This window comes from Cupressus sempervirens, chromosome 3 (genome assembly GCF_028749045.1).
Source record: "Cupressus sempervirens isolate cs-2001-9-10 chromosome 3, ASM2874904v1, whole genome shotgun sequence".
NCBI classification, from domain to species: Eukaryota; Viridiplantae; Streptophyta; class Pinopsida; order Cupressales; family Cupressaceae; genus Cupressus; species Cupressus sempervirens.
In genome coordinates this window covers 284,532,407-284,548,552 of record NC_143120.1, presented here as the reverse complement: position 1 = coordinate 284,548,552, position 16,146 = coordinate 284,532,407, and the positions used below count along the sequence as shown (strand labels likewise).

General features: G+C 37.0%; 1 protein-coding gene across 1 annotated transcript in view; it reads left to right on the top strand.

Moving 5' to 3' along the window:
• LOC149566065 (uncharacterized) overlaps nt 1-16,146 on the top strand; it is a 159,074-nt gene that overhangs the window by 72,867 nt on the left and 70,061 nt on the right. Inside the window, exons 4-5 of the mRNA XM_089819499.1 lie at nt 8,956-9,058; nt 9,280-9,452. Coding sequence (XP_089675625.1) covers nt 8,956-9,058; nt 9,280-9,452 — 276 coding nt within the window. The remainder of the gene's footprint in view (nt 1-8,955; nt 9,059-9,279; nt 9,453-16,146) is intronic.

The following is a 16,146-nucleotide window of genomic DNA, read 5'->3' as shown; positions in this document are numbered from 1 at the left end:
GTACTATTGAAATGAGAATCAAATATGACAAAATCAATCTTGAGCTAACTGGATACTTAGATTCTGATTGGGCTGGAAGTTCTATTGAGCGCAAGAGCACTTTAGGATATTGTTTCAGTCTTGGATCTGGTATGATTTCTTGGACTAGTTGAAAACAAACTTCTGTAGTCTTAAGTTCTACCGAAGCCGAGTACATTGCATCTTCCTTGGGTGCCAGAGAAGAAGTATGGCTCTGAAAGTTGTTCTCAGATCTCTTCAAAAGACCTTTGAAGCCCACCGTGATTTATTGTAATAATCAAAGTTGTATCAAGCTTTCCCCTAACCCTATGTTTCACAATTGCTCTAAACACATTGAAATTCCATTTCATTACATCAGAGATATGGTTAATCGAGGAGTCATTCAATTGAAATATATATGTACAAATGATCAAACGGTTGATATCCTTACCAAACCTCTTGCCAAAGTGAAACTGAAATACTTCAGGGAAAGACTTGGTATGATTATTTGTAATGGAAATTTTTTGAAATAAAAGAGTTGTTCATTTTTTTCCACTGATTACTTAATATTATTTTATATGTAATGAAAGGTGATGATCTTTCATGGACATATCCAGTTATAGAAAATTATTTGCAAGGTGATGATCTTGTAAATAGTTGATTATTTTTAGGCTTCTCTAGACATTGCGTAAGTGCAAGTAGAGATTATTTTTGGGCTTCTCTAGACATTGCTTAAGTGCAAGTAGAGATTATTCTTGGCCTTCTCTAGACATTGCTTAAGTGCAAGTAGAGATCATTTACTGTTCATGCAGTATTGCTTATAAGATGACTCTGACTAATGTTTTTTCTTCTCCCTAGCTAAAGAGAGAGTGTTGATGTTTAGCGTCAGGAGAAGCAATACTTGAATCTTCTATGATGTTATTATTTGCAAATACATTTAAGAGATATAAGCATTTGTATTTTGTCATTGATATTTGCCATACATTACAGAGATATAACTATGCCACTCTCTGATATGCATCACAGAGGCATATGTATATGTACATGTATTCATACTGATTTATGCATACATATACGTATGCATATATCTTTGTTATACATATGGAATAATTGACAGTAAATATGCATAATGATTGACCAAGTTAATTGGGCAGGTTTCGTATTACTTGTGACAGATATTATTGCTTTTTCGGGTTCCATATTACCTGTGACAGATACTATTGTCTTCGTCGGGTTCCATATTACCCGCGTCAAGTTTCATGGCCTGTGTCAGTTTTCTAACCCGCTCCTTGATTATGAATATTGTTATTGTGCTCTTGTGTTGTTATCGGACAACAATACTTAAACAAACGTTGAAATAATTTCATGTTAACTAAACATGCCTTCGAAGAGGCATGTCCCTACATGGCCTTTGGGCCACGTAGAGACATGACTCTTCGAAGTCATGTCTATCTCCTCATATATATATGTGCTCATTTGACTGCAATGGAAGCATCAATAATAGGCATTCGACTACCTGCAATATAAGATCAACATTATTGAATATTATTGTTATTTACATCATTTCTATTACAGTGATCCAATACAGTGATCGTTGCTGAAGAAGGAAGACTATCAAAGATCTTGCTGCAATCACAGTGAAAGATAAGTACTTTCATTCTGCATATTTGAATCAGAATTTATCTACAAACATTTTGTAATTGTTTGTCTATCAGAGATCCTTTATTCTTAACAGGTGATGACAGCGATTTTATCTTCTGATTTTGGACATCATCATTGGCACAAGTTTGTTCCCTTTCTGGTGGCAAACATATGGCAGCCATATGGAGAGGTTTCTAGCAATTGGTGACAAGGCAACAACCATATTTTCTAGCTGTGATTGGTTCTTTAGTGGGAGTTGGGCATGGTGATTGGTGTGCATGATGTTTCATGGTTATTTTGCTACAAATTAGACATCTACAACAGTCATCACAGGTGCATTTCAATATGATTGTAATTTCTTATTAGAGAAATTGGAATTTCATTATTGAGAAGTTTAGTTGGAAGTTTTTTTCATTGAAAATGAATTTTTTGTCATTTAATATTTTTTTCAGCACATGCCATATTATTGAGACCCAAGAATCATATATTGTAAAAAAACAAAAAAAATTTCAAAATATTCAACAATCAAAACACAAAAAAGGATACATTCCTCAGCATTGCTTGTGTGAGTCAGCAGGGGTAGGGCTATTATAGTGGTATTAGTGTGGTTTCTTTCCATCTAGGAAAATATTCATTATTTTGGTTCTGTCATTTTAATTTGAGTAACCAACACTCTTGTACTCATTTCATCTATAGACAAATAAAGGAAACCAGTAAATATGGGAACCAATTGAATAGCAAGAAAAATCTCATGAAGCAAACAAATACCTTGGTAGAAATAATGGAAAGGTTTAAACAACATCATAAAAGGTTGGATGCAAGACTATCGGATCTGGTAACAATTAGTAGGGTAACTAGGTATATGGTTCACATTTTTAATAGTTCTTCAAAGGTGTAGAAGATAGGCTTAATTTTTTCACAAGTGAGGCATGCAGAAGTCTTGACCATGAGTTTTCAGCAGGTAGCGATCATGATGAAGATGATATTGTGCTTGGTGGGCTAGGCACTAGTTCTATCTATAGTTATGATGATGGAGTTTCCACACAGGGACATGTGAATGTGTTTGTTTCATCAGTGGACAACGACACTGAGTTTCAGCAGTTTGAGGAAACTAGAGTTAGTGCTTTGGAGAATGTTGAGGACATGCTAACTACCTTTGATTACAGTCTTACATCAGTTGGTAGTAGTGGGGATATGGGCGATCCAGGGCCTAATTGCCAATACACTAGTCCCTTATGTGAGCATGTTGATGATGTTGTAGACAGTGCAAGTGTAGATGATGCAATTGTTGACACTGTTAGTTTAGAATCTCTTGATGGCAGTGTTATTTTTGAAGAATGCATGGAGTATATGAGCCTTGACAGTGTTGATTTTTATGGTAGTTGTCATAGTGTTGAGTAAGTGTAGGAGGCAACAAGCTTCTCTGATGAGGGCATGGAGCTACCCAATTATGACACTCATTGTTTGAGTGTTATGGAGGAGTTAGGTGATGTAGATTTATATGCTCAGGTGATGTTGATCTACATGATGACATTGAGTCATGTATGCTATAGCAAGCAATAGATGAGGGGTCTTAGTTAGGTGATATGGATACTTGTGTTATGGACACCTTTGATGATTTGTATGAGGATGTTACATGCTGTAGTGAGTCCAATATTTCATATCAGATGCTCGGTTATGTCTGGCAAGAGTTATTGGATAATGACAGGTCCCAAGATTGTGATTTGTAGGGACTTACTGATGAGTGGGAAACAAAGACATGTGAGGAGTTTGACACAGCAATGTCTTCTACTTCATTAAAGGAGATATTGGTAGAGGTACCTAATAGCAGTACCTTGGTTGTTGATGCGTGTGATAATGATAGCACATATGATGTTAGTGATATGGCGGTAAGCAGTGCAAATACAGTCCCTTATCACAATGCAGTTAGTGAGTCAGAAAGCTTGCATAAGAGCCAAGGTTCGTAGAGACATCTTGTCGCCAAACAGCTGAAGGTGAGTGATAGTGACATCATTTTAGCTCTTGAGTATTGTGATGCTATTTGATAAAAGATAGCTATTCTGGTTGGGGTGCTCTTATGTTAGATAAGCATGGTGGTAGTTGCCTTTCCCTAATAGAGATCTGCTCACTTTGAGGGGTTGTTAGGATCTTGAAGCATAATTATTTATAGTGGGTAGTTGATAGGGATTACCTTCTTGAGTGGGGGAGCACTTATTATGAGATGTTAGGGAAAGAGGAGGAGGTGGTTGAGCTCACCAATGATCTTGAGGTGACTGTGGACTCTTTGCAGTGTACTCAATTTGCTTTCTAGGAGCCACAACCACGTTTGAATGATGTTACCATGGAGTTGGAGTTGGAGTGTATACAATTGACATTATCTCCAGATTCAATTTAGCTACATATAGTGGTGGTTGGTGGTGAGTTGATGCCCACTGATAGGGATAATGAATGTAATGAGGATGGAGTCACATCCATCTTGGATATGAGTGTAGTGGTTATAGAGGAGATGAGTGCATCAATGGAGAACTACATAGAGATTCCTATTGTACCAGGTCCCCCAGTAGTTAGTATGGTAGTAGTGGATTCTTCAGAGGGGTGTGTGAGTTTCTGACAGTACTCCCTCTTCTTCATAGGACTTGGACAGGGTATCATCTGATTAGGAGACAAGCTCTCATGGGGATTTGTTTCCTTTTGCCGGACACAAATCTATTACTTCATCTTATACAGTTAGTAGCATTGGATAGTTGGCAGTGCTACAATTTCAGAGGGATCAATTATGGATTGCAAAGGAGCAAGTTGATGCTTCCTCATATAATTTCTATTGCATAGAGTCATCTATGGAGTATTTTCTTGAGAGTTCAGAATTGCGGGAGGGACCACACAGAGCTTCTGAGGGTACTCTCATCTGGGGAAAGATTGTAGAGACCTTGGCTAGAATGCTTCCCCACAGAGATGTGGTTGGATTTACGAAGAGGGTTACCCAGGATCTTGCCCAACCATTTGTTCGAAGTTAGAGATTGGAGACATCTCTTGATTTTTGGTTTGATATTGATGAGCCTCTGATAGAGATTGGAGCTTTTTACTGCCATTACATACTGAGGAGTGCTCATCATTTCACTTTTGAAAGTATTGTATATATTATTTTGATGCTTCTTCAGTCATTTTCGCAAGATGGGTGAATTATAATTATTGTTCAACTAAATATGCCGAGGATACTATTTTTGTTGGTATTGTATATTGGTTACCTTAATGTCATAATTCACTGGAATCGAGTTGAAAAGTTTTAAATCTTGGGCACAAGAAATAATGACCTTGTGTGTCAGAATATCATAATATGGTTGAAAAGGTTGTTTTTGGAGCCAAAGGAAATTAATAAATTGAATTATTCACTTATGTGCCTAAGTATTAAAGAAAAGGGGCTTTTAAGTGAAAGATGTCTTAAAGAAGCCATCTTTATTTATTATAAAAGCAATGCTTTGTGATAAGGGAATTCATTCTTGTCTATTGCTTTTAATTACTTGCGACATTTCTTGAGGGTTTCAAGTTTGAGAAATCTTGAGGACCGATTCCTCTTGATTTCAACATCAATTTTCTATTGTTGTCTAGGAATTTGATTGGCCTTCTAGTTTGTGGTTACTGTGTTTTAGAAGGTAATTTTTATGCTGCAAATTTGGTGTCTAATTTATGTTATAGACATCCAAGCTGGGTGGCAATTTGGAGCATTATTTGGGACTGGTTAACACTGTTATTGATTTCTTTTAGGGTGGTCAATTGGATCTGAATTTTGATGTTAATAATTGTCTGGTATATGCATTAGCTAGCGGCATTTCTGTGAGGTGTTTAGCATTGAGTTTGGAGTGCCTAAAAACCCAATTGATGTCCTATTGTTTGATGCCATTGAGGGTGATTTTATCTTCTGATTTTGGACACTATTATCGGTGCAGGTTTGTTCTATTGTCGTGGTAATCATCTGGCAGCTGCAGGGAAAAGTTTCTAGTGATTGGTGACAAGGCAGTGACCATATTTTCTAGCTGTGATTGATTCTTTGTTGGGAGTTGGGCGTGGTGACTATTGTGCATGATGTTCCATTGTTCCTTTGCTGCAAATTAGACATCTACAGTAGTCATCACGTGTGCATTTCAATATGATTGTAATATCTTGTTAAGGAAGCAATAAATTGCAATTTCATCATTGCAAAGTTTAGTTCGAAGTTGTTTTTCATTGAAAGTGAATTGTTTGTCATTTCAATATACTTTTCAGTACATGCTATACTATTGAGAAACCCAAAAATCATATATTGCAAAAAAACAAAAGAAATTGCAAAATATTCAAAAACCAAAACACAAATAAAGACACATTCTTCCATATTGCTTGTGTGAGCCAGCAGGGCTATTACAGTTAAATCTGTCATTGGTAATATCTCTCTCCAAGTCTAGCTATAAACCTAAATCTCGAAGGGGACATTACATGGCCCATGACCTGCTGAGTCATGGTGAAGGGTCATGAAAACCCGCCTACAACCCTCCTAAACTCGCATGACTCACCGTGAGTTATGGAACATTGGTACATACTATCTAGTACAATACAATCCCATATTGTCTATTTGATTTGAGAAAAATAAAGAAATCGTATTGCTTTCAATTTCCAGCTTAGTTGTGGTTGAGATTATGTGGCTGCGAGGGTTTCATTTTATTTAAGTTTATTTGTTTAGCATCTGCATTGCAATTTTATTAAAAGAATACAAAAAAATCTAAAACCAACAAAAGCACTAAAAATAATAGAAATTACAAAAAACCCAAAAGCATTCCTCAATTCGCTGTCAGATATTGTGTTAAACAAACATCAACAAATTCCTCAAATACTTGTTTGGCATATTTCACAAATTCTTATGGCAATATGTATTTGACCTGCTATCCCCAATCAAGGATGACGAGAGTACTGGCACATGTTGTTCACTCCACAAATAGACTTGCAATCTCTTTCAAAGTCGCATCAACCAAAACTCTTGGATCAGGGGGTTTTGATTTTTGGTATGCTACGTCAATGGAGAATATATGCTTTAATTCCCTAATTACTGTATCTATGCCAATGACACCGATTATTCATTTGCTTGACCATTAACATGCTAGTTTTCTTCACAATTTTTTTTGAGGCTTTATGGATTTGGATATTGATCGACACAAATACTCTCATCTGGCATATTGTTCTTCTCTTGAGATTATGAGATCCGACACTAGCACTAGATCTCATTGTTGGTATGCCCAAGCCACCTCTCTGTTGGGGTTTATCGAGATTGAGATTGATCATCTTCCTCCTCACCAGTTCTCGTTGTATGTTCTTGCTCACCTCCTCCCCTCACATCAAGAGTTGAATGAGTATGTTAGACAGGATATCTATAGACAGTACATTATCAGTACTTGGCATAATTGTCCTGATGGATTACGTTCTAAGATGGGCTTTTATGTTGAGCATTTTCTTGAGATTCAAAATAGTATTATTGTGTGTCCTACTTATCTTTATTGGTGCTGGTGTGATGCCCTTCGATTCTCTTTGGGCTCCTTCAGAGTTGGCTCCCACCATCTTTGGGTTCAGACCAATCACCATATGGATAGAGAAAACCGGATTTGTCGACTATGTACTTTGGCAAAGGTTGAGACTGAGACCCACTTCATATTTTGTTGTCCTATCTACTATGAAATTAGAGGTAGATTTTACTACTTATTTAGAGATTGTTTTTCTCTTTTAGCGTTCTTCAGCTATGTTGAATAGTGGTGTCTTGCACTTTATCTTCGAGAGGCCACCCAGCTTTGTGAGCATACCCTGCAGTCACTCACACCTCAGGGTCATAACTCAGACTAGCTCATCACCTCCTTTTTCTCCCCCTTGTCTCCACCATGGGGCATGAAAAGGCCATCCAGTATCACTCCTAGATCAGTCAAACACTATACCAGTCTTCACAGGCAACGACACTCCTCTAATGGTTCTTGGTGATGATCTAAGACTCTGAATCGTCCACGGTTATATCCTTTTGTGACTGATCTTTGTACTAAGGAAGGATCTTTCGTCCTTACCTTGGTTTTTCTAGTTTCCTATCTTGTTTTTTTTCTTCTTAGTCACCGTTTGGTGCTCCTGCTTTGGTCGGCTCTTTTGTTTGTATGCTTAATTCCGTAAACCCTTGTGGTTTTTGGTTGGACATTAATATAATTATCTTATCTTATTTGACAGCAGTGCTTGCTTATCACCTAGGCACATCTAATTGCCACCTTAACATGCATGATGCAGCAAGTATTATCTAGTGTAAAACTTGGAGTTGTAGCACAACTCAAATGCAGACATGACATATATCCTCAGATAAACAATGGCAGGAAAGACCTTAAAACACTCCTACAGCTTTATTAGTGTTAAACCTCCTATGGATATAGCAATTTAAACACCAGTGATCTCATTTGTGAAAAAATCCTCTTTCTGCCTGCCGGTTTATAGCTGTAGTTCCATCTCTGATTCTACCACAGGGAACCAGTTTTCTGTTCTTTTAAGTTTCATATTTGGAAGAGATACTCTAAGGAAGTAGAGTTAGGCAATAATCAAGTACTTAATGTCCTAATAGATTTTTCTTTAGGCTTTTATGTTTGCCACTCGCATACAGAATCTGAAGTGCTCTTTCTTAATTGGTTCATTAAATTTTCAATAGGTATATATACAAATTGGCATCTCCGTTCATCAAGTTTATATCTCAAGTTTTTGGAAGTGGAAGTGTCTTTTTACAGAACTATGATCATTTGAAGCATGTTCTTCCATTGAAGTCTAAGTTGCATCAATGGCTATTGTGGTACAGTGTATGAGTAACTGCTTTTAGCCATGGGCATTCTTCTCCTATTTCAGTAATGTCAATATACAAAATTCTTGCTCATAAGAAAAATATACTCTTGAGGAGCATCACATGGTCTTGGTGAGTAGGAAAAATGTAAATTCTCTGTCATGACCATTTTCCACCAGGGTTGAACTTGTGAACTTGAGGAGGGCTGTTTCTTTCATTGACTGTCATTGTGGCAATTGGCTGACAAAGAGTTTTGTCATGTGGTTACTTTGTTACGTCATAGTGGAAATTGAAAAAATGACAGAGAATACATAGTTGTATTGAAAAACTTGTTAATAGGCTTTCTCATGTGTAATTTGCCAACATTGATATGTTTGTCTAACTGATCTGTTACAAAGAAGCCACCTGCTGTGAGTTTTATATATTTGCTACGGTATGTATTTTGTTGTTGACATGTGCTGTCAAGATAGTCAAGTATAGTTATTTGCATTTATTTACAGGTCTGTGATCTTCTGAATGGCATAATAACGTCTCCAACCTTTCTACACAAGCTGAGGAGTATTTCCCCTTCAAACTCGAAAGAGTTTCCTCAAAGACAAGAAGGTATGTTTCAGGCTTACAATAATATTATGTTCATATGCTTTGATGGTTTTACCTAGGTAGCTCAAGGATAAACATCAGATTTGAGCAATTCACATGTGCAAGACAAATGCTATGATAGAACTTTTAGCTTGCATGCTATTAAGCTCAGTCGGGCTTCCTATCAACCAATTTCTGGGTCAAATAGGTTGTACGTTTTTAATGTCTTCATGATGACATAGCAGATGAGTCTAGTTCATGGAATTTGATCTCAGAAGCTGAGCTGCTGATGGTTGAACCGAATCATTTAAAGAATTGCATTAACCGGGAAAGTTATGTGGCAGTCACCCAAAAAGATGTTGAGGAGGGAATTGCTAGCTATACAGCTAGCTATCTTTCAACATTGAAGGAAATGAAGGTATTTGAACTTCATTGTAAATTTTCTTTTTTTTGAGGAAGAAGTTTAAAGTTAATTATACCATGTTGATAGCATACTTAATATCTAATCATTTTCTATGGGATCAGATTCAATGTTTTGTTTTCCTTTGAATAATCCCTGTAGTGACCTTTGTCTCCATGCCAAGAAATTCTATTGCATGGGCACTTTATAAACATGAAACTCTTTGAGCCTGGATTCACAACATATTTAAGATATGAAATAAGGTACTTTCCATACAGCTTTATATACAACTTCATCCTGTGAGATATTTGTTGCATATTTATATACAACTTGCAAGAAAAAAAAATAGAGGTTTGAGCAGCTGCGGTTCCTATGGTTGTGAACTAATTACCGGAGGAGGTAGTTTGTAATAATGTGAATGCTGTAAGTGGGTTCTGTAAATAGATCATTAAATGTGAGGCAAATAACTGTATTGTAAGAGGGTTTTGTAAACAGGTTGTCAAATGTGAGGCAATTCACGTGTGTCGCAAGAGGGTTTTGCAAATAAATTGCCAAATGTGAGGCAGCTTACGTGTGTAAAACTTGAGGGTTTTCAAAACAAATTGTGTTGTTGAGGATTTATAAGGCCATGATATAGAAAATAGAAAGAGGGGACAAGCACAAAATCTATAAAACTTTAACTCATGAAACGTTCCAAATCACCTTTGGTTTCTGATGCAGGAAGATGCATGGTGGATATGAGATTCAAATTTAAAATTGACATGTTCTTTAAATTTGGAATAATTCCTTATTGAGCATGGGCCATAGGAGTATTGCCAAACTAGGGTTGGCAGAAATTAATAAACAAATCAAAGCCTTCATGAGAGACACACTCATACTAAATCCGAATCTGATAACAATCCACAAGCCTGCTGTAATGTCCCCAAACTCAGAAACTACAAATTGACAAAAGATCCAATAAGTTTCAATTAAAGAGTGAAACTTATTTTATTGGCTTATGTCCAATCGCAACCTAAACAATGTACTTGAAGGAAGACAACTGTTGAATCACTAACTGAGTACGTGATTGTCTCAATTCAAAGTTTGGAAAAACCAAAATAAAGATAAATTTATTTAAGAGATCAAGCAAGCCATGTCAACATACTCATCTAACAAGATAAAATCTCTATTAAAGATGAAGTAAATACATAGGCACATAGTGTTGGATTCATATTCAACAAGGAATGCAAAATGACTAGATATGACAATGAATAAGATAACATGTGCGGTGTTTAAAAAGGTACTTGACTTGAGAGACATTATCGATTATCATGAAAAATGATAATATTAAAGAGAATGATGATTAAGTTCAGAGATTATATTTGCACATATTGAGTTTCATATGGAAGCTATGATAAAACCGTAACCATCAATGAGATAGTAGACATCAATTACTAATGGAACCAATTAACTAAGCAATAATAACAGTCATCGTGATTAGAAATGACAGTACAAAGAGTTTGTGATTGCTAGTGTATCTGATCAGTGAGTAGAAGGGACAATTATGAGTCATTGTATTGACAATAGAGAGTTGGTTGCCGATAGATGGGTTACAACTATCTTAGAAAGAAATTGATGGTGGTGAATATGATAATTACGTACTACTACTAATTAGTTGATCCATCGTTAATAAGTTGTAATTATTTGTAATGAAGATAGGTGTCTTTCCATTGTGCCTCTTTGGCACATAGTAATACTAAGTTGATTGGTTTTCCGAAGAAGGTGTGAAGAATTGATTTTATAAGCATATCTTCCTTTGTGGAATTTGCTTGATAAAGAGAACAGTTGGTTGCTGCCACAAGATATCTCAGTGCAAGAATTCTAATTGCAGATTAGAGATGACACTAATTAAAGAGCATATAACATTATTGACACATCAGAGACGGCTCTTGTACAGAGTATTTGCTTAATTCATATCAGAACACATAAGACAACAAACTTCTACCTAGTATTTATCCTTTAACTTGCAACACATACCGGATTGTATATCAAAGATGGCTCATAGGGTAACGTGCGTACGTTATATTGATAAATCATAAACCAATATACATATATGTGTAGCATTCATTGAATTCTATATTGCTTTTGAACTGCTAGCTATATGTAGCAATCATTGATATAACTGTGATAGAATTGAACTATCAGTTGTATACAACATTAATGGTGACAGGAACAAATAAAGTACCCACCTAAGAAGCAGAATAGTCTGCACTTGGACTTAATGATGGAAAGTGGATATCATGAGCACTCCAAGGAACATGAGACAAGTGATTACAATACAACAATCGTACCTCGAACCTGTCATATCCATGCATCATTGAAGGGAATAGATAAGTTTATTAATGTCAAACAAGAGACCACCAAGGGCCTAAAGGACTGGAAAAATACAAAGCAACAACCAGTTGTAGGAACACCAAATAGTGTTCATGGAAAGAACTAGCAAGAAAGCAAAGAACAAAGCAGGAAAAGCCTAAATACTCCTTATAGGCAAGAAGTAGCCTGAAACTGAAGGATATGGTTTGGGGCGAGGATGTGTCTTGGACCGCCTCGAAGAGCTGCTAGAGAGAGGGTGAAGCTATCAAGTGTGGCCTTTGCAAGGTCTTACTGGTCTAGTGCGAACCGAAGAAGGACCAAAAGACTGCTTATGCCCTTAGGTAGAAGACACGTGCATGGAGGTGATGAGCTGGTCCAAACTCTACCTCGATGGTAATAGGGCCTCCAAAGTATGATCACAAAGTCGTATGGACTCCTAGAGGTAGAGATATAGACACCACTGATTAGTATATCTAAAAAATGAAGAAAAGGACCTGCACTCTCTTGACAAGCAATAGAACCTCCCCCTAGTCTCATAGTATATGGGGCAATGGAAAATGAAACAAGTCTCTATTTCCACCTCCCCTTGGGGGTAGAGGCAACAAATCATGTCATCCTTGTTAATGTGGCGGTTAGTCTATAAACGTAATTGATGAGAGCTCACTCTAAAGATCCCAAAGAAATGTGGAGAGTGCAAGTCCAACAGTGAGTGAGGTACCAAGGGCACACAATAACCTTGTCCAGGATATCCATGAAGTGCTTTGCATACAAGGTCCTCCTCGGGCAAACCTCCCAGAGGGGTTACCTCATGTTGTGGTAATGTACTATATGTAGATGTTGTGCTTGACATTCTCATTCAACTCCTATTGAGGGGAAGGAGGTGAGTGGGGGCATTCAAGGAGAATTAAAAGGGGGGAAGGTGGTCCATCGCAATCCCTATCGAACCAAGAAGAGAAGAGGCCTAACAATACCAATAGTGAGCTTTGCTAGTAGGTTTGGAACTTGTCATCACCACAGATGAACAATAGGCTAGGTAAGAACATCTAAGAAGACCCTCCGTGGAGTCCATGAAGTTCCGAAGCTGTAATGTCTCCATCTTTTTACCATCTCAGTGAGTTCTTAGCCTTTACATTCTTCGAAGGCTAAGTGGAGAAAAAAGGAGAAATTGATTAAATTAATTTCTTATAAAGTCATTAAATAAATTAAAATTAAAAGGTGCCTTTATATTTAATTAATTTAATTTTCTAGAAGCACAACTAATTATTGTATTGGAAAGAGGGAAGCTTCTAGAGAGTGCATTTTCTAGAAATACAACTAATTATTGTATTGGAAAGGAGGGAGCTTCTAGAGAGTGCAATTAAATGATATTTTATTTCCTTCTAGAAGGGTGAAGGAAAAGAATAAATAGAGGTGAGAGCTTCATTGTTAAGCATCCTATTATTGTGAATTGCATTTGATATGAACTTGGGAGAAAAAACTAAAGGTTTCTGATTTTAGTTAGCCATTGAAGAGCGTCAATTCTTCACTGTTGCAACCATTTGAGATGGTGGAATATCCGCTGAATTAGGCATTCAAGAGAGCTTCATTCTAGAGTTCTATTTGTGCTTAAATTGCAGAATATATTTATTGTTGGTTGCTATAGTATGCGTGAACAGTGCTGCGCTACAATATTTATGCTCGATTTTGATGCAACTTTCACCTCCATCCTTGGGCATCACTATTATTAGGTTCCTCTTGCAACTATTAGTAGTTAGCATTGTAATTTTAGGCATATAATTTTGTTGTTGTAAGTGATAATTCAGAATCAGATTTTGGCATTGTTGTAGTCATTATTGTAAGCCCATTTGTCTTGACAAACTCATAGCAACATTGTACATGAGAATGAATTCAATAAAGGAGATATATGTTGCATACCATTTGTTTGACGAAATGTTCATCTAATAGTATATATGATCAACATAATAGTTGTATGCGAATTGTTTGTCAAAATATCAATTATCTGTAGGTATGCATTCCATATCTAGTTTCTATGTATATGCATTAAAAAAATACCAAAAAGAACTGCACTTGCATATTAGTTCATTGTAAGAAGCATTGTAATATCATTTGCGAATATTCTAAATTTCTTAATATCATTCAAACTATATCAAACAAACTAAAACACAAAAAAAATAAGAAAAGAGAAAGGCAACATACAAGTGTTTGACAATATTTTTTGAGCTAAAATCAATCAGTTTGGGCAAGGGATATTACATTGGTATCAGAGCTAAATTCTGCCATCTTGAGGGTTTAGCAATCACATACAGCCACCTGCGGTTGGCTCTCATAGATTTTACACTCACAAGCAAGCTTTGTTTGACAGGGAACAAGATTTTGACAGGCACCCAGACACCATGGGTGACAGACAAGAGCGTAGCCTACCAAGAGACAATAGGAATGAGGATCAGGGAACAAGGGAATTTTATAGAGCAATGGTTATAGGACAAGAGCGGATGGCTCAGGTATTGCAGGCACTCACCACCATGGTTGAGTGCATGAACCCACAAGACAAACGGAATTAGGAACAAAGGGATCACAGGGGTGTAGTGGGATCACCTGAGCTCATAGAACTTTTTCCAAAATAGCAGATAGGCCCACACATCCTACCTTTGTTAGAGAGGAACCAGTACAGGAGCCAGTAGAGGATGCTGAGGATGGGACATTTGTAGATATCCTTATGTCTGCTAATGATGAATGAGAATTATTGGCACTGCAGGTACGAGAGAGAATGACTTTTGAGAGGTTTGTGAAATAAAGAAGAGAACACTACTGTGCAATCAGACAGAATAGGAGACCTTGTGGCGAGGATAATGAATTAAAGCGGGCTACAAGGAAGCTTTCCTTGACTACATTTGATGGGAGTAGCAGAATGACAGTGCAAGCTTGGATTCACAAACTTGATACCTTCTTAGCACTGAGACCTATGATAGAAGTGGAGGCAATAAAATATGCCACGCTACATTTAGAGGGAGCTGCACATGATTGGTGGTACCATGGCATGGTTGCCCTTTAGCATAACCAAGTGACTTCATATCAGGACTTCGTGGACAGGTTGGTAGAGAGGTTTGATAAGAAGGATCCAGAAGTCTACTTCAAGGAGTTAGCACAGTTGAAATAGACAAGCGGATTGGAGTATTTCATTAGTGACTTTCAAATGCTATCCGTTATGGTGCCAGATATATTAGATAGGAGATGGTTGTTTTTGTTCATTGAGGGATTATCTGAACCACTGAAGAGTAGGGTAAAAGCCTTTGATCCATTCAATTTGCAAGAAGTGATTAAGAAGGGTAGAAGTATGAAACAAACAACCCCAATAAATAAATTTTAGTCAAAGGGTGCATCATCTAGCAAAGACAAACCATTCTTCAAGAAACCTAACAAGAATGAAACAAAGGTTAAAAATAAAGATAAATCATTTGCTCCTTTGGATAGAGAGACATTGAATGATTTAAGGAAGATAAAACTTTGTTTTTATTGCAAAGGGCCCTATGACACGAACCATGACTGTCCCTTAAGGCTCAAGGGGAAAGCAAACAAGGTTATGTAGGCACATTATGAGGATTTTGATTCTGAAAATTCAGACTAGCAATCTAAAAATGAGGAATCAATTGAAGAAAAGGAAGGTATAGATGATATAGGTGATGAGAAGACCGAGGGTAGACATAAGGAGGCTCGTCTCACTAGTATACAAGAGGGATCGTTTAGGATGAGAGGGGTATTGGTTGGTCGGTGAGTTATTACTTTTCTTGATACAGGTGCTACTCACAATTTTATTAATTCCAGATTGATTGAGAGGTGTGGGATTTAGAGAGAGCAATTTAAGGGTCTAAGAATGAGGGTAGCTGATGGCTACATCCTCAAATGTGATAGGAAGATTATAGTTTTACCCCCAAAGATCAACAACTTTGATTTCAAAGTAGATTTTTATGTTGTTAACATTGGGTGATATAGATTTAGTTCTTGGCATGACTTAGTTACATGATATAGGGGAGTTCACTCTCAATTTGAGAGATATGGAGATCAGGTTTCAATCAGAAGGGAAGACCCATATACTTAAGGCCATTCATGACAGTGGGTTTAGGATGGTGTCTTGCAGATGCATGGAGAGCTTGTTGAGACATGACTAGGTTGAGTGGGCAGCCTCTTGCCCTTTAATGCCATCATAGGGGCAGCAAATATCAAAGCATCACCTGGATATACAGGAATTGAGAATCAAGTACTACAAGATTTTCAGTGAAATACCACTAGGTAGACCTCTAGATAGAGGTATTGAGTATGTTATTGAGTCAGAGGAGGGTGCTAAACCCATCATGATCACACC